At 39.3% G+C, this 19,519-nt stretch overlaps 1 protein-coding gene across 5 annotated transcripts in view; it reads left to right on the top strand.

The window, feature by feature from the left end:
• Positions 1-19,519, top strand: part of LOC143665414 (uncharacterized) — a 32,174-nt gene that overhangs the window by 7,719 nt on the left and 4,936 nt on the right. For 3 of the 5 annotated variants that reach the window (XR_013166950.1, XR_013166951.1, XM_077138751.1), the window contains exons 4-5: positions 580-681; positions 16,785-16,884. Coding sequence is in view for 3 of the 5 variants with exons in the window: in XM_077138751.1 (XP_076994866.1) it covers positions 580-599 (20 nt within the window). In the remaining 2 variants the exon portion in view is untranslated. The remainder of the gene's footprint in view (positions 1-579; positions 682-16,784; positions 16,885-19,519) is intronic. The other 2 variants (XM_077138752.1, XM_077138753.1) reach the window with 2 other exon arrangements.

The following is a 19,519-nucleotide window of genomic DNA, read 5'->3' as shown; positions in this document are numbered from 1 at the left end:
GTAAGCATCTCAGGGAACTTCCAGTAACCTCTACAGCAAGCACTATAGTCTTATCCACACAGATTAGTGCTCAATTTATATTTGTTAAATAGGATTTCATTGTTAGCACATCCTGAGCCTTACCAAAGCAGACAACTACCCTCAGGAATACAAGGCAAACCTAAGGAGGCCAAAGAGAAAAGAGCATGGTCAGGGTCAGGTGGCCTCCAGGAAGGCCATGCTTGCTTAGGGTTCATGGACCTATGGGCTCTGGTAGGTGTCAGGGTACTAATGATCATTTATAGTCACATAAACCATTTAACTGTAAATGAGCTGGAATATGGAAAATGAATCTAGCCCTTTAAATCATATTGGCCCTTTTAAAGCAAAATGATAAATGGGGAAAACATGTTTGTTTTCTGCTTCCCTTTCCTAAAAGCTAAAAATATAGTGCTAATGAGTCCTTAATTGTCCTTAAATGAGACCACAAGACCTGTCTCTGGTGCCAAGGTTAGACATCCCTCTCCTGCCTCTCCACTCTCACCCATCCCTAACTTGAGATAGGTTTCAAGGTCTCATTATGACCACATATTTTTTCAGATGTTTTTAGTCACATGTGAGAGATGAGACGAGACTAAATATAGCCATGCAAAATCCATCAATAACACTGGAACACAACTTCAGGCTTAATATTCACAGTGGGTAAGTAGCATCAGCTTAAAGATTTGTGTGAACATGCACAAATGTTATCTAAGAATATTTTTCAAAACAGTGTGTTAACAGGCATGATCTCTAATTGCATTATAAATGATAAGAGAAGGTTAACAGACTTTTTCAGGGCTGTTTCATATTCCTTTTTTGTTGCCATCATTGCCCCTCTCTTCCTTGACAACTGGAGACTGTGGCTGCTTATTAGTCCTGGTGGTTAATGGAAATTGTACTTTGGTGATGGAAAAGAATCTTTCAGATGACAAAGTTGCAGGAAGACTCGTTTTATTTTTATGTTTGCTTCATTTTAAAAGGCTGTGACTAGGACTTCATACCTGCCTAATAAGCATGGGTGTAACATTTTTATGTTTGTTGAGTGCTTTACAGCCTCCCATTGGGCTCCAAAATACCCCTTGAGGGCAGGTCAGTATTACCGCCTACAGTTTACATTTGAGGAAATTTAAAACGCAAAGGGATTATGTGATTTGTATGAAGTCACCCAGCATGCAAGCCTAGCTAATGAAAGATGACTGCAAAGCTCTTTCCAAATAAGAAATGCCTTATAAACCCGAGGTAGTATTAATGGGCATGATCCTTGGTTGAGTAAAATGCTCTCTGGGAGTAAAGTGTGCTCATACATGCTTTGTAAGATTCCTTTTTCTTTATTTTTTAAACCTCAATGTGACTTTTTGAAATAGTAACTCTCAAACCTGGCTATACATCAGAAGTATCTCCGGAGCATTTAGAGCATGTGGACATCTGGGCTCCTACCCGACCTATGGAATTCTAATCTGAGAGGTGGGACCCAGATAATTTGAACCTTGAAAAAGCTCCGCAGCCGATTATGATGCTCAGCCAGGGTTGAGAACCACTACTGTACCCTAGAATAATAACTTCAGTCAAGCCAGGAGCAACAATGAGACATTGTGGAGTCAATTCAGGAGAGAAAGTCTGGTATCTTCCAGGCTTCTCTCCGCCCAGTTCACAACTATTATTAGCAAAGGAACTGCCCTCCATTATAATCAACTGTAGCATCCATATATTAAATTTCAGGAGATAGTTCAGAGATTAAAGCTTATTAAGAACCACCAGTTTTTGAATGTTTTATAATTTACTGTCAACTCTTGGGTAATATTTTTATTCTGAGTACCTTGAGTTTTGTGATAATTGACATAGTAAGAACCTATAGTACTTGTCCATTAATCCACGTGTCATATGTTTATTGAATATTTGCTATGTGGAGATTAAAGAATGAAAATAATGGTCTTTGCTTATAAGGAGTTTATAATCTAGTGATGAAGCAGACACAGGTAGAAACACACACATGCAAACCCCGATACAAAGTCACACATATTAAATGATAAAGAGTATAATAAAGCTTCTACACAAAGCATTATTCCTAACAGCTACAATGTTGGAAACAACCCAAATATCCATCAACTGATAAATGGATAAATAGACTGTGGTATATGGAATATTATTAAAAAATAAAATGGAATGAAGTACTTATATATACTGCAGTGTGGGTGAACGTTGAAAACATTATGCTAAGTGAAAGAAGCCAGTGACAAAGGACCACATACTTTATGGTTCCATTTATATTAAAGATCCAGAATAGGGATATTCTAGGGATATTCAGAGAAACAGAAAGCAGATTAGTGATCACCTAGGGCTTGGGGAATTGGAGGAAAATGGAGAGTGACTGCTAATGGGTATGGGATTTCTTTTTGGGGTGATGAGAAGGCTCTAAAGACTGTGATGATGGTTCCACAACTCAATGAATATATGAAAACTAAGTGAATTGTATGCTTTGAATGGGTTAATTGTCTGTTGTGTGAGTTATTTCTCAAAGCTGATATTTAAATATGGTATGTGTATACGTATATGTATTGTAGTTCTATGTGAACTTGGAGGAAGGAAAAGGAGTGATTGATTATTTTGAGCTAAAAGAAGATAGTGGAAAATTTCCTGGAGAAAATGGCATTTGAATTGAGCCAAATAGGGTGATTCTATAAAGTGGGATGGGAGGAAGGAGGAAAGGCATGCTCAAAAAATCCACTCAAAGTCATGGTGCTTTCATGCAAAGACTAATTATCGTGAATAGATTGAGTTTAGGATGCATGAAGGGTACAGTAAATGGGAACTTTTCTGCCAGACTGTCCTGTACTTTGGTTTTCATTTCATAGGCAGTGGAGCCGCAATGATTACCCAGGTTTGTGAGTACCCTGACCAAACCCGTAGTTTGGGATGATAATTGGAGGTGGTAATGGGTGATGAGGTGGGAGGGCAGTGAATAGGGGAGACTATTTAGGTGGTTAAGAAGTAGACTCATACACTGAGGGCCCTGGGGAGTAGTCAGAAGATACAATTTATATACAGCACTGTATCTTAGCCCCAATAAACTTGGATTCTTTTTCGAGGTTATTTAGACTCATAATGCAAAAATTATTGTTGAAATATCACTAACCAGCCAAATTATAGTACTTTATTGACAAGAGTTTGATTATGAGACCCCTTAAATTTCTTAACAAAGGAATATATATTGTGAATAAGTGATGGATTGGAAGAGAGAGATGCTATCCTACCGTTCTGCAAACACTTTTAAACTGATTTGAAAGAGTTCCATTGTTGGAAATGAAGCAGTCATTTAGGGCCTGTTCTGAATGACTAAGTATTTACATCTTGCTCAGATAGCTTCCCTAGAAACACTTCCTTTGGTTTGAGCAACTTGGATTTACTGTCAGGGCAACACCTCCCATTCAACGCCCACGCTACTTCTTGGCGCCATCCTCATGGGCAGGTGTTTTAAAGCAGCGTTTTGTTTTGCTTCTAATAAGAGCACAGGCTCTGAAAGCATAAGCTGAATATACCAGGCATTATAACTTTAACTTCTAGGTATTCTTATTAAAAAGATCTAAAACCATGGAAGTCTTAAAGAGAAGAAAGACAGAATCTGCCTTTTCCCCTAATCATGAAAGGTCACATCTATGTTTTCCATAAGAAGGAGAGGCAGTTAGATCCTAGGCCAGGTCATATAGAAACAGCCCCTTGCTGGGCTTCACTGCTCATATCTCAATAAATAAGGATAATCATAGTGGCTGTATTTATATCACAGGATTGGTGAAAGGGGGAAAAATAGGAAGTGTTATAAGACATAGTAGTGTAAATGTTATTCCCCTTTTCCTTTCCACATTTTACTTATGGATGATAAAAGGAAACAAGAAAAATAAATTGGTGCCATTTTAGAATCTCAAACTTAATTTCCTGATGCCTCTGAGAAGTTATGTGGTTTGCTCAACTTCACATGAAGACCCCCCCGCCCCTGCCCCACCATCCCCATTTTGTTCAGAGTGCCAGTTCTGGTGTAAATCCGTCTACATTTTGAGAGGTGAAGGAAGACCCTAGGAATCTGAAGAGGCTCAACCCTTACATGCATCCAGTCTCCACTCTTCTTTTTTTTTTTTTTTTTTTAAAGAGGGAGGAAGGGAAGGAAAGACAGAGAAGGAAGGAAGGATGGAAGGAAGGAAGGGAGGAAGAAAGGGAAACATCTTTAAACATTTTCTTGTTTTATTATATTTTGTTTGTTTGTTTGTTTTTTACATGGGCTGGGGCCGGGAATCGAACCGGGGTCCTCCGGCATGGCAGGCAAGCACTCTTGCCCGCTGAGCCACCGCGGCCCGCCCCCAGTCTCCACTCTTCTTGCCTCCTGCTGCCAACCAAGTCTTGAAGACTTCCTCTCTCCCCTCCATGGGACACCTGAGCAAGCATTCCCACAGGCAAGCCGGTTCTCGAGGGGGCACCTCCAGAACAAAACAAAAAAGAATTTTTAGTGTGTGCTGAACATGTCTTAGTCTGGGTCTCCAATTACATGCTCGTTCCTATTGAAAATCAGCACACTTCTAACCAGGCAAGGCACATCCACTTATCTGATGGTGTGTCAGTGATGGAAAAGGATCATATTGTGGATTTGGCAGGGAGGAAAAAGAAGGTTTATTTTCAAGGTTTGAAGATTTAACTTTTCCAGATATGCAAAACTGTCTAGAACATTAAAAAATATCAATGATATCAATGTTTTGTGACCAGAAGGAACCTGACTTCAAAATAATAAGATTTTTTTGGATATCAAATTCGTGGTTAAAATGATTTGACAATAGCATGCCAATGAGACTTACCTGTTCCCTATAGTGAGATGATGTCTCCATTCAATTGGATACCTTATATCAAATTTTTAAATTTCCCCCTCTTTCTTCCTCCCTGTGATTTAGCTTTTTGCAATGTTTAGCGTAACTATAAAGCCTAGTGGGGAATTGCACATAATTATAGGTTCAGCACCAGTGGCAAAGTGGTGCCTCCCCATAAGTATTTATAATTATCTGTTCCACTCTTTTTTTCCTTCTCTGGACAATTTAGTTAGAATGACAGCAATGCCCTTTCTTTCACTTGAAGGCATCCTTTGGCTTCACTTTGTGGACAGGTTTTAAAACATACCAAGAAACACCATATTGTATAGTCACGGAGACAAATAATAGAAAACACCACTTTTGGTGACTAGACTAAAAGAGGGGGGATATCCAAATTATGTTTTGTCTAGTAAATGTGTTTGGTAAGGGCCAGCAATTATTAAAAAATTAATTTTCTCTCCTAAATGCTGTGACCTTCATGAACATGTTGGCCTGAGCCTGCCAGCTAAGAGGTTATTGTTTTGTGCCGTTCAGTGAGAACTTAGTGGCATCAGTTGCCCTCTCAACCTTCCTCTATTGCTGGTTTAGAGAAATCTGACATTGCTAAAAACCCTAACTTGAAAATGCTTCTCAGAGCAAGATGCTTGCCAAATTCAGGAATCTTGCTAGTTTGCAAAACAAGAGCTGTCATGCAGAACAAAAGGCTGATACTAGAAGTCAGTGATCACAATGGGATAAATCCCACAGTCTGTGGTTTCTGAATGTCTTAGTCTCCTCTGACATTAAAAGAGTCTTGCTGGCCTTATTTTTGAAAATCACTTTACAAAGAAACGTAAGGTGAGTTGAACTTTGTATCATCAGGGTTCTCTAGAGAAACAGAACCAACAGGCAATATCTGTAAATATAAAACTTATAAAAGTATCTCATGCAACCCTGGGGATGCAAGAGTCCAAAATCCATAGGGCAGGCCTTGAGGCTGGTAACTCTGATGAAGGTCCTTGACAAACTCCACAGGAGAAGTTGGCTGACCGAAGAAGTGAAAATTCCCTCTTCTCCCTTAAAAGCTTCAACTGATTGGATTCTGTCATTGCAGAAGATACACCCTTAGTTAATTGTAAATGTAATTTGCCACAGATGCAGTCAACTGACTGATGATTTAATAAACTAGCTTTCTCATTTATTAACCAGCCATGAAATATCCTTGTGCTATTGGTTATGCCAGTGCTTGCCTGACCAGACAACTGGGCACCATCACCTGGCCGAGTTGATATATGAACCTAACCATCATAGGGCTAAATCTTAAATCTTAGCTCTTCAGGCAGTTATTTCCCCGACTTCTAATGCCTCTTTATTACTCAGGTTATGATTTGATATCTAGTTTCTCTTCTTAGTGTTAAACTTGTAAAAAAGGACATACCACAATATCTCACTTATCTGGTCAAGGAATGAGTTGTTCTGAATAAGAGAGTTTCCCAGCTGACAGTTAATCTAGCCCCTTAATGAAGTTGCATATTTTTTTCTATTTTTAACTTTTTTTATTGTATAGTATAACATATACACAAATAAAAAGATAAAAAAGCTATAGTTTTCAAAGCACTCTTCGAAAGTAATTACAGGACAGATCCCAGAATTTGTCATGGGCTACTATATGATCTTCTCATATTTTTCCTTCTAGCTGCTCCAGAATGTAGAAGGCTAGAGGGCATAAATCCTTTTTTAGCATCACAACCGACTTTTGTTTTTCCTTCCTTTTTTGGGAACAATAACATATATGCAAAAAAGCTATAAATTTCCAAGCACAGCACCACAATTAGTTGTAGAACATATTTCAGACTTTGACATGAGTTACAATTTGACAATTTTAGGTTTTTACTTATAGCTGCTCCATAATGCTGGAGACTAAGAGAGATCAATTTAATGATTCAGCATTCATATTCATTTGCTAAGTCCTATCTTCTCTGTATAATTCTACCATCACCTTTGATCTTTCCATACCTCTCATTGAGGTGATTTGGGCTATGGCAATTCTAAATTTTTGATATTGGAAGGGTCTGTCACTGATATGGGGTAGGGAGATGGAACTATCTGGTGTTCTGGAGAGGCTGGGCTAGGTTTCAGAATTTATTTGGACCAGGGACCCATCTGAGGTTGTAGGTTTCTGGAAAGTTACTCAAGTGCCTGGAACCCTTGTGGAATCCTATATATTGCCCTAGGTGTTCTTTAGGATTGGCTGGAATGGTCCTGGTTGGGGGTTGGCAGCAAGGTCTACCTGAAACTTGCATAAGAGCAACCTCCAGAGTAGCCTCTTGACTCTATTTGAAGTCTCTCTGCTACTGATACTTTATCAGTTACACTTCTTTTCCCCCATTTGGTCAGGATGTAATTGTTGATCCCACAGTTCCAGGTCTGGATTCATCCCTGGTAGTCCTCTCCCATGTCTCCAGGGAGACTTTCACCCCTGGATATCATGTCCCATGTAGCGGGGAGGGCAATGATTTGATTTGCAGAGTTGCGCTTAGAGAGACTGAGGCCACATCTGAGCAACAACAGAGGTCCTCCAGAAGTAACTCTTAGGTATGCCTGTAGGTAGTCTAAGCTTCTCTGCAACCCACATAAGCTTCACAAGGAAAGCCTCATGATCAAGGGAATGGCCTATTGACTTGGGTGTCCCTAAAGTTTAACACCATATCAGGGGATTTGCTGATAGTAAGCTTTAATAGTTCCATGGTCTTTCTCCCCTCTCTCAGGGAACTTTGCCAATGCTTTTTGACTATATGCTTAATATACTCTAGGATGTTTCCAGGCATTACGATAATCTGCACAGGATTAAAGGACCTCTTTCTTATTCTGTGCTTCCTGTATTTCAGTTGTTCAAATGAGCTATACGGATAGGTTGAGTTAGATTATGCACTACAAAAAATTTCAGTTCCAGATCAAATAAACCTTTCTTCCATTGGTCTCAAAGAGTATGTGTGGTTCTAAAGTATAGACACTGTCTTTCTTACCCCTATGTTCTGAATTACTTTAACCCCAACCTGTTCAGCTTCGTTCATATCTCTAAATATCAGGTTATATATATAAAACAGCCTCTCAAAATCCAGGAATAATAATCACCACTCCAGACTTAATGTGTCTGCTTTTAATCTAGGCCCCTGTTTTCCTATAAGCATTTTCTAAAGGTGACCATATCATTGTTATTTTTTTGTTTCTGGCTTATTTTGTCTCACCAAATGTCCCACATATTCATTCACATTGACCTTGAACCCTACTACCAAATTGCTTAGCTCTTCTGAGATAGATTGAAGATTATGATTGCCTTGTCCTGGCACTGCCTCAACCCTGCTTGTGATTTTGGGGTGTTGAGCTAATCAATTACATCAGGTTTTCAGCTCTTCCCTCTGATGCTTTTTCTTAGAGGGTCAAACTAGATATATAAGAGAACTTCCTGAAAAATGGACATGTTATCTTTTCAGAACCTCTCACTCACCTTACTGCAATGTCCTTTCAGTCTACATCTCCACTCTCCCTCCTCCCCAAAAAATGTTCTCATAAAGCCAAATCACCATTTGTATTAGTTTTCTTTTGCTGCTGTAACAAATTACCACAAACTTGGTGGCTTATCTCTTCCAGTTTTGGTTGGAAGATACAAGTCTGAAATCTTGGCTAAAGTCAAGATGTCAAGCAGGCCTGGTTCCTTCTGGAGGCTCTGGGGGCAATTCCATAGCCTGGTCTTTCCTACCTTCTGGAGGCCAGTTGCATTCCTTGCTTTGTGATCTCTTCCCCTCATTGCTCCACAGTGAGGATTGTGGCTTTCATTGTCACATCCCTTACTTCTGTAGTCAAATCTCCTTCTGCCTCCCTTTTAAAAGGACACTTTGTCATTTCATTCCATTGATGTGATATCTTTATTTTCTGTCTCTCCCCCTAAAATGCAAGCCCCATGAAGGCAAGAACCTTGGCTATCTTGTTTGCTGCTCTATTTGGAGTGCCTGAAATATTTCCTGGCAGTATCAAATTCTGTAGGTCATCAAATACTGTAACTTGGCTGACTTTCTTCCACTCCTAGTTCTGTCACCTCTGTTCTCATTCTCTCTCACTGGTTCTTTCTCTACCTGTGTGGTCAAGAACAGTGTTTCCGGGGCTTGATCCTCGCTCTCTTTTCTCTTCATGTGCCTGTGGAGGCAGTAACATCCTCTCAAATCTGCCTCTCAGGCCCACACCTCCGTTTGGCACTGCTAACTTTAGTCCTTAACTTGACATACCATAAACATGACACACTCACTGTGAACCATCTTACCCATACACCAAATACGTCCAAATATTAATTCCCCTTCCTCTGGTACTCTCCCTTTCTCAAGGAATAGTACCAGGATTTACCCAATAGCCAAAGCAAGGACATCATCCTAGATTCCATTCCATTCTGCCACTCTGACCATCTAGTCATTCATGAAGTTGTACCAACCTCACTTCTGCATATTTCCTGATATCCCTTTTCGTACACTACCATTGCTCTAGTTTAAGTCCTCATTACTCCCATGAGCAACTTTATGAAGTACATTAAAAATGAACATAGCAAACTGTAGCTCTTGCCTTCTCTTTAATATGATAGAATGACAAGCATTTTAACTTTATTGAATGTGTACCAGAGTTACTGACCATTGTCAGGCCTACTCCTAGTCTTTGTTGAGTGGTCAATGACTATGATTTTCATCCCAGATGACCTTGCTGCCATTAGCTGTTTGGGCCAGGATGAGCACATGACCCAAGGATGATTCCTTCTCTTGCCTTGATAAGCCAATTTATGACGTGAGTGAAGGTTGTAAATTACAAATGAGTAAAAGTCTACTTTTGGGATTTCAGAATAGAGAAGCTAAGGGACTCAGGGCACTGTATTGCTGAACAGAAAACTCAACAGGAATAATGGGCTTTAGCAAGTTGCAGTTAGGAGGAAGCAGATACCATGTGCAGCAGGTCAGCTGGCGAAAAATAGGTAAAGAAAAAAGTCAAAGCACTATGAAAAGAATGCTCCATTTCTACTGCTTTCTTAATAATACTTCCTGAGACCTGGCCAAATTTTGGTTCCTATTGTCAGATATCCATGAGATTTCTGTATTACCAACAGCCCCCCGACCTCTGCCCCCAGTCTGGGTGACACCTGCTTCCTGCAATAAATTGATGAGAGTTATGTGTTTCAGCAAACCCTTGTAATGTAATGAAAAAATATCTGGAAGAAAGCACTGTAACTACTCTATGAGCAGCAGTAGGAAGCCCAAAACTCAATATGAATAAACAGTTGAATAAAACTGTTTCTTAAAGCATTAGCTTAAGGGGAAAAAAAGAAAGATTGTTTCACATTTTCCTTTAGAGGAGGGAATATTAAGAGTTTTTTGTGTTAAAATTAGTTTTTATTTAAGAACAAATTGATCCCTACAAAGCAGTTTCAGAAAAAAAAGATTGTTGCTACAAATATCACATGAAAATGACTATAATAAGTGACATAACATTTTATGACACATATCAACAGTAGGATAATCAAACCACCTTCTAGAGATCTTCCTTTTGATTTTCCAGCTGTTAGGATTAGAGGGATTGCTGAAGATCTCCAGTAATCTTGGTCACATGATCATATACCTTTCTCAGTAATTAATAAATACATTTACTGAAGATTTATAGGTAAAAAGTAACATTAGGCACATGTAATTAATACTCTGAATATGGAATATAATAAAAAATGATCTTTGTTTTTCTTCCCCACTATCCCTGTAGGTCCCTTGATTCAGCAAATGAGCTGTGCATTTGGTCAGCAATTACTGCTTCCTCAGCCTTAGGAACCCAGTGTCCTCCCTCTGCTTCTCTTCTGAGGGCTGCCTGCACTGAAGGTTCCCTACGCTGCCCTCTCTCATGTTTGACCTACATCTGTTCCCAGGAGAAACATGCACACACTCTAATCCTAGACAAACTTGGAGCAGCCCTCCTTCTCTCTGCAGGCAAAGTGCCTCACTAGCCCCTCTCTTGCACTCCAGTTTCCCTGGAGGGAGTTAGACCACTATGTTTTTAGTACTCTTGGACACACATTAGACTTTCTGATGAGTCTTACTATGTCCCTCTTTCTCAACATGAGCTGACCCCCTAACCCTTTACTTTGGTGGGAACTGAGAGCATACTTTTTTTAAATCAAATTTTTATTTTATTGAATTTTTTTATGTTAGCACCATCGAAAAATTGAGTCGTTTTTATTCATGCACATGGACAAAATATTTTTAAATATTTCAGAACAAAATAGATTTTAAAAAGTGCTCTCCTTAAACTTAGACATTTGCATTCTCTAGGTTTTACCAGGATAAAGGAATTTGCAGAAAGGGTTAAGTCATGAAAATATACAACCCAAGTCATCAGTAAATATTCCACCAAGAACACAAGTCTAGACTTTATTTCAAGCTAAGTGTGGAGTTTGGATCCTTTCTCTCTCATGTTCATTCCAGTTCCACCAGTTTTTTTTTTGTTCTGAATATTTATTTTTATTTTTATTGATAAAACCAAACAACATAGGAATATTCCATATTTGGTGTGCAATCAATGACTCATAATATCATCACATAGTTGTATAGTCATCACCATGATCAATTCTTAGAACATTTGCATCACTCCAGAAAAAGAAATCAAAAGAAAAAAGAAGATACTCATGTAATACCATACCACTTACCCCTCCCTCTCATTGATCACTAGTATTTCCCTCTACCCAATTTATTTTAACATTTGTTCCCCCTATTATTTATTTATTTTTAATCCATATTTTTTACTCTTCTGTCCATACCATAGATAAAAGGAGCATCAGAATAAATTTTTCACAATCACACAGTCACACTGTGAAAACTATATCATTAAACAATCATCCTCAAGAAACATGGCTACTGGAACACAGCTCTACAGTTTCAGGCACTTCCCTCTAGCCTCTCTAACACACTTTAAACTAAAAAGGGGTTATCTATATTATGCGTAAAAATAACCTCCAGGATAACTTCTTGACTCTGTTTGAAATCTCTCAGCCACTGACACTTTGTCTCATTTCTCTCTTCCCCCTTTCAGTTGAGGTTTTCTCAATCCCTTGATGTTGAGTCCCAGCTCATTCTAGGATTTCTGTCCCATATTGACAGGGAGGTTTATACCCCTAGGAGTCATGTCCCATGTAGAGAGGGAGGGCAGTCAATTTGCTTGCCATGTTGGCTGAGAGATAGACCACATCTGAGCAACAAAAGAGATTCTCTGGGTGTGACTCTTAGATCTAATTTTAAGTAGGCTTAACCTAGCTTTTGCAGGGATAAATTTCATATGAACAAACCCCAACAGTTTGCCCTGTTGATATGGTTGTCCCCCTGCCTGCAAGAATATTAAGCCTTCTCCATATGGGGAAGTTGAATTTTCCCCTTGTTCTAGTTTGCTAGTTTACAATTCTAAGGCCGAGAAAATGTCCCGATTACAAGTCTAAAGAAATGTCCAATCAAAGGCATCCAGGGAAAGATACCTTGGTTCAAGAAGGCCAATGAATTTCAGGGTTACTCTCTCAAGTGAGAAGGCATATGGCAAACACAGTCAGGGCTTCTCTCTCATCTGGAAGGGCACATGGTGAACATGGCGTCATCTGCTACCTTTCTCTCCTGGCTTCCCTTCACAAAGCTCCCTGGGAGGCGTTTTCCTTCGTCATTTCCAAAGGTCACTGGCTGATGGACTCTCTGCACCTGTGACTATGTCATTCTGCTCTCTCCAAATCTCCCTTTCTCCAAAATGTTTCCTCTTTTATAGGATTCCAGAAACTAATCAATACCCATCCAAATGGGTGGAAATATGCCTCCACCTAATCCAGTTTAACAACCGCTCTTGATTAAATCCTGCCTCCAGGGAGATGATCTAATTACAGTTTCAAACATACAGTACTGAATAGGGAGTAGAAGAAACAGCTGCCTTTACAGAATGGGATTAGGATTAAAACATGGCTTTTCTAGGGCACATACACACTTTCAAACCAGCACACCCCCTTTCTCACCATTTTCCCAAGGGGACTTTGCAAATTCTTTTTTATTCCCTGTTCAAATCATTGTGGGATTTATCAGGGCATCACTCTGGACAAACCAACAAAATCTCGTGCCCTACTCAAGGTTCCATGTACGTATGGTGTTCAATTAAACTGTCCATGTAAGTTACATTAGGAAATGCACTAGTCAATATATAAATTTTGTACCAAATAAGCATTTTTTTTGCTTTAGTCTTACATGTAAGTTTAAGTTTTAAAATATGAATTACCATCTATTTTCAACACTCTGCAATATTGACATTCTTTTGTTCTTCCTCAGAGCATACCTTTCTTAAAAAAAATCCTCCAAATGTACTCTCTTCACAATCTCCAACAATCCTGAATGTGATCTAGTATTCCCTTTAGAATGTAGCAGCTATTTTTTCTTGTACCTTTGCAACACTTCACATTCTGTAATATATTATGGATTTTTGTTTCCTTGAAATTCAAACGTCAGCATTTTGCTGTTTGGATGAAGTGCTACTTTAACTTTAGTCTGTGCAGTTCCTGTACACCTATAATCATGTGGTCATACTCAGGAAAGAAGTGCTCAGGGTCACTCTGGCCATCCCTGTTTCTTAAAGGGAACTAATGGGTTCTCTTCCTCATAACTCAGTTGACCCTGAAATTCTTAGGGCTTTTCCAGGCTAGTAGCCCAGGAGAAAGGTCAGTAACCCTAGCACTTTAGGGAACAAACAACTCTCACTCTGCTTGGAGCACAGGATACCCAGATACCAGAGTGGGCCATCCTGCCTTTGGTGCTTCCTCGTGTACTGAGGTTGTGAATGTCAGTGGGCCCTTCTCTATGACTGCTGAACTTAACATGTTTAAGGACTGGAAAGGAATGTACTGGAATAGAGAGACCAGACACCCCACAGGAATCAGAAGCCAGGAGGGACTGAGTGCGGATGGAAACAAGAGAGGTCACTGCTGCTGGCAAAAAATGTTCATTTGATAAGGGCCCTCACAGTGTGGACTCCAGTCTGTCTTGCCAGACTCATCTCCTTTACTCCCCTCCCCTTCACTCAACCCCCACAAAGCCACCCGCCATTTCCTGAATGTGCCATGCCCCTCCTTACACTCATATTTTGCACATGCTGTTCCCTCAGCAGGGAATACCGTCCTTATTCCACAGCTGCCACAAAACCTAATTCTCTGTGAAGCTTTCTGGCTACATCATCCTGATGTACCATTTTCTACATGCTCAGTTCCAGCCCTCATCTTACTGTTGTGTGCCTTTGATAACTTGTCTCTCTCTGCTCTCAAGAGAGTGTCTCAAAGACAAGGACAGTGCCTTATTTATTTAGCAAATGTTGGGGGTTTAACTTTTTTTTATTATTTAAAGAATAGTTTTATTAACAAGTCTTCACATACATACAGTCCATACGTGGTGTACAACCAGTGGCTCACAATATTACCACATACTTGTGTTTTCATACCATGATCATTTTTTGTGATCTCCAGAAAAATAAATAGAAAGGAAAAAGAAGAAACTCATACATCCCATACCCCTTACTCCTCCCTGTCATTGACTACTAGAATTTCAATCTACCCAATTTATTTTACCCTTTATCCCCCCTATTATTTATTTATTTTATCTATATATGTGTGTGTATATATATATATATATTTTTTTTTACTCATCTCTCCATACCCTGGATAAAAGGAGCATCAGACACAAGGTTTTCATAATCACACAGTCACATTGTAGAAGCGGTATCATTATTCAGTTGTCTTCAAGAATCAAGGCTACTGGAACACAGCTCAACAGTTTCAGGTACTTTCCTCCAGCCACTCCAGTACATACCATAAACTAAAAATGGTTATCAATATAATGCATAAGACTAACCTCCAGGATAACATCTCAATTTTGTTTGAAATGTCTCAGCCACTGACATCTTATTTTTTTCTCCTTTCTCTCTTCCCCCTTTTGGTCAAGATGGCTTTCTCAATCCCATGATGCCAAGACTTGGCTCAACTTGGGAGTTCTGTCCCACATTGCCAGGGAAGTTTACACCCCTGGGAGTCATGTCCCATGTAGGGGGGGTGGGCAGGGGGTTCATCTGCCATGTTGGCGTTGAGAGAGAGGCCACATCTAAGCAACAAAAGAGGTTCTCTGGGGATGACGTTTAGACCTAATTTTAAGTAGGCTTAGCCTATCCTTTGCAGGAAAAAGTTTCATACAAGATAAACACACTACCCAAAATATAAATTTAGAACCAAAATCTCTCCCTTTGGTCTCACACAGAAGTTGAAGATTTAAAATGTGGACAATATCATCCATAACTCTGTATTTTGATCTACCTTAGTCCTATCCATATCAGCTTCATTCATATCTCTAGTCGAAGTCTGATCCCTTTTCCAACTTTTTGAACAGTTCCTGTATGGGGTATTGCTGACTTTCATAGCTTCAGAGCCTAATTCTGAGTCTCAGGTGTCACATAAATACCTGAAGTTCTGGGAGTGATCATGTTATAGACAAACAGCTCGGTATCTCAGAATTTAGAAAGAACAAGTACAACTCCTGAATATGTGACTGCTATAAGAGCTTACAATTTAGAACCCTTTACAGTAGGCCCCAACCTGATAATCCATGCTTGTAACTTCAAGTCACCAAGTTTTTATAGTATAATTAGTCCATATGAGTGAGGCATGATAATATGTCTTTTTGTTTGTGACATTTCATTCAACATACACTCCTTAAGATTCCTTCACCTAGTTGCACGCCTCACAACTTCATTCTTTCTCGCAGCCGCTCAGTAGTCCATTGTATGTATACACCATAGTTCCCCTTCCATCCCTCAGTTGTTGTACCTTAGGCCACCTCCATCCATTATGAATCACAAACACTGCTGCCATAAACACCAGTGTGCAAATGTCCATTCATGTCCCCACACTCAGTTCCTCCAGGTATATACTGGGCAATGGGGTTTCAGGATCATATGACAACCCCTTCCCTAGCCTCCTGTGGAGCCATTACACTGCTCTCCAAGGGAATGCACCTCTCAGTTTCCTTACTGACAGTGAATAGGTACATTTTCTCCTCTGCATTTTCTCTAGTACTTGTTTCTCTCTGTTCATTTTTAAAAAACACTTGTTATTGATATATATTATATATTCACATAACATGCAATCATCTAAGTGTACAATCAGTGGTTCACAATATTATTATATAGTTATGCAGTTATCATCACAGTCGACTGTTTTTCTTTTTTGTGAAAAATAACATATATACAAGAAAGCAATAAATTTCAAAGCATAGCATAACAATTAGTTGTAGACAGAGTTCAGAATTTGGTATGGGTTACAATTCCACAATTTTACTTTTTTTTTAGCTGCTCTAAAATACTGAACACTAAACGAAATAGTAATATAATGATTCAGCAGTCATATTCATTTGCTAAAACTATCTTTTTTGTATAACTCCACCAACATCTTTGATCTTTCTCCCACTCTTTAGGGGTATTTGAGCTATACTCACTCTAACTTTTTCATCTTGGAAAAGGCTGTTAATAATATGGGATAGGGAGATGGGACTAGAGAATGTTTCTAGAGAGGCTGGCCCCTCTGCATTTCAGGACTTTCCTGGTCCAGGGACCCGCCTGGAGGTTGCAGGTTTCTGGAATGTTACCCTAGTGCATGGAACCTTTGTAAAATCTAACATAATGCCCTAAATGTTCTTTAGGATTGGCAGGAATAGTTCTGGTTGGGGTTTGGCAAGTTATGAAAGGTAGTAATGCTAACTGAAGCTTGCATAAGAGTGACCTCCAGTGTGGCCTCTTGACTCTATTTGAACTCTCTCAGCCACTGACACCTTATTTGTTACATTTTTTCCACCTTTTGTTTAGGATGGCATTGTTGAGCCTATGGTGCCAGGGCCAGCCTCATCTCTAGGAATTGTCTCCCATGCCATCAAGGAGATTTTCACCCCTGGATGTCATGTTGCAGGTAAGGAAGTGGCAATGATTTCATTTGCAGAGTGGGGTTTAGAGAGTGTTCTAGTTTGCTAGCTGCCAGAATGCAATATACTAGAAACGGAATGGGTTTAAAAAGGGGAATTTAATAAGTTGCAAGTTTACAGTTCTAAGGCTCAGAAAATGTCCCAGTTAAAGCAAGTCTATAGAAATGTCCAATCTAAGCCATCCAGGGAAAGATACCTTGATTCAAGAAGGCTGATGAAGTTCAAGGTTTCTCTCTCAACTAGAAGGGCGCATGGCGAACACAGCGTCATCTGCTAGCGTCTTCTCCTGGCTTCCTGTTTCATGAAGCTCCCTGGGAGGCATTTTCCTTCTTCATCTCCAAAGGTTGCTGGCTGATGGACTCTGCTTCTTGTGGCTATGTCATTCTGCTCTGCTGTTTCTGAATCTCTCTCATTCTCCAAAATGTTTCCTCTTTTATAGGACCTCAGAAACTAATCAAGACCCAACCAGATGGGTGGAGACATGCCTCCACATAATCCAGTTTAACAAACACTCTTGATTAAATCGCATCTCCGGGGAGATGATCTAATTACAGTTTCAAGCATACAATGCTGAATAGGGATTAGAAGAAACCGCTGCCTTTACAAAATGGGATTAGGATTAAAACATGGCTTTTCTAGGGTACATATTTCAAGCCAGCACAGAGAGAAAGGCTATATCTGAGCAACAAAAGAGGTCCTCTTTTTCTACTAAGAGAAGTAATTCTTAGGCATACCTTTAGGTAGGCTAAGCGTCTCTGCAACATACATAATCTCTATTCATTTTTAAACAGTTTTATTCACACATCATACAATCCAACCTAAGTAAATCATGCCTTCGCCACCACAATCTATATAAGACATTTCCTTTTCTTCCACAAAGAATCCATACCCCTCCCCCATGCCCCTGCCCATTGACATTGTTTTGGCATAATGCCTTTGCTATATTTAGCGGAAGCACATAACAATGTTACTGTTGACTATAGACCCTTGCATTGATTGTATGTTTTCCTGTATACCATCCATTTTCAATACCTTGCAGTGCTGACATTCATTTGTTCTCCCTCATGCAAAACGTTTTTATATTTTTACATTTAATCACCATCATTGTCCACTCTAGTCTTAAGCTTATTTATTTTTGTACTCCTGACACCTAGTATTGGTTTCAGTGTTGTAGGGACTTGTAGTAGTTTTCTGTTGTTGCATAAAGAATAACCATACATTTAATGACTTAAATCAACACATTTACTGTCTCACAGTTTTTGTAAATCAGAAGTCCAGGCATGATGTGGCTGGATTCTCAGGGCAGTTTCACATTGGCCTGAAATCAAGCTGTATGCCAACTGTTTTTGGGGTCCTCTTTCAAGCTCACTGACTGTTGGCAGAATTCATTTCCTTGAAGCTGTAGGACTGACATCCCTATTTTCCTGTTAGCTGTTGGCCAAGAATTGCTCTCAGCTCCTGAAAGCTGCCCACAGTCCCTTATCATATAGCCCTGCTGGGCAGTTCACATGGATGTCTTTGTTCTTTCAAGCTAGCTGGAGTTAAGTTTCTCTTGACTTCATGTTTTGAAACCAGAGAGAATTTTGCGTTTAAAGCTCATTTGATTAGGTCAGGCCCATCTGGGATAATCTTTTTGCCATGTAATGTGGCATAATATGGAGTGATATTTCTTCATATTCACAGGTTCTGCCACCCTCAAAGGGGAGGGAATAGAACAATTCAAGAGGTTCACTAGGGGTTATTTTAGAATTCTGCCTACCATAAAGCTCAATGAATATATATATATATATATATATATATATATATATATATATATATTTTTTTTTACGTGGGCAGGCACCGGAAATCAAACCCGGGTCCTCTGGCATCGCAGGCAAGCATTCCTGCCTGCTGAGCCACCATGGTCCGCCCTCAATTAATATTTTTAACGTCAAATAAAATGTTTTACAGAAATTTGTAAACTATAAAAACTGCTGTTCAATTGTAAAATTGTTTTGTTCTATCATTATTTTGGAGGGCTTTTAAACTTGCTTCCATGTCTGTGGTGAAATCTAGACAGCTAAGGATGCTGGATGTGAGATAACATAGTGAGGCCCCTGCAGTGAGCCCAGGGGTTATTCAAAATTAAACCTGGCCCCCATAGCTGACTGGCTATGTAACCTCAGGCTGAGTCCCTGATACTCTGAGAATTTCAGATTCCTCCTAGTGTGAAAAGTGAGGGGGTGGGACTAGACAACGTCTAGGGTCTCTGCCAGCTCTAATATTCTGTAATTCCTAAGACTAACTCATACTGATCAAATTAAAATCTAGCTAAATGACTCATAGAATCCAAATTTATTAAGATAGCTTATAGAAGATTTTCATTATAGATGAAATTGTAATGATGTGATTTTAAGAGGAAAAGGCAGTTGTTTTAAAATGAATCCATTCGTATATTGACTAAACCTGACTAAATATATGTAATGGTGCATATGTAAACTTTTAATACTTCACTTAAAATCTAAAAACAGTATTTTGTCTTTAGATGAAAAAATCTGTCCAGTTATGGTCAGAGGTGAATTTTCATGAAGGCATTATAATAAGTTGAATGAACTTGATTGATGATAACTGAATAACTAGTAA

Source organism: Tamandua tetradactyla, chromosome 21 (assembly GCF_023851605.1).
Source record: "Tamandua tetradactyla isolate mTamTet1 chromosome 21, mTamTet1.pri, whole genome shotgun sequence".
Lineage (NCBI taxonomy): Eukaryota > Metazoa > Chordata > Mammalia > Pilosa > Myrmecophagidae > Tamandua > Tamandua tetradactyla.
This window is presented reverse-complemented; position numbering and strand designations above follow the sequence as displayed.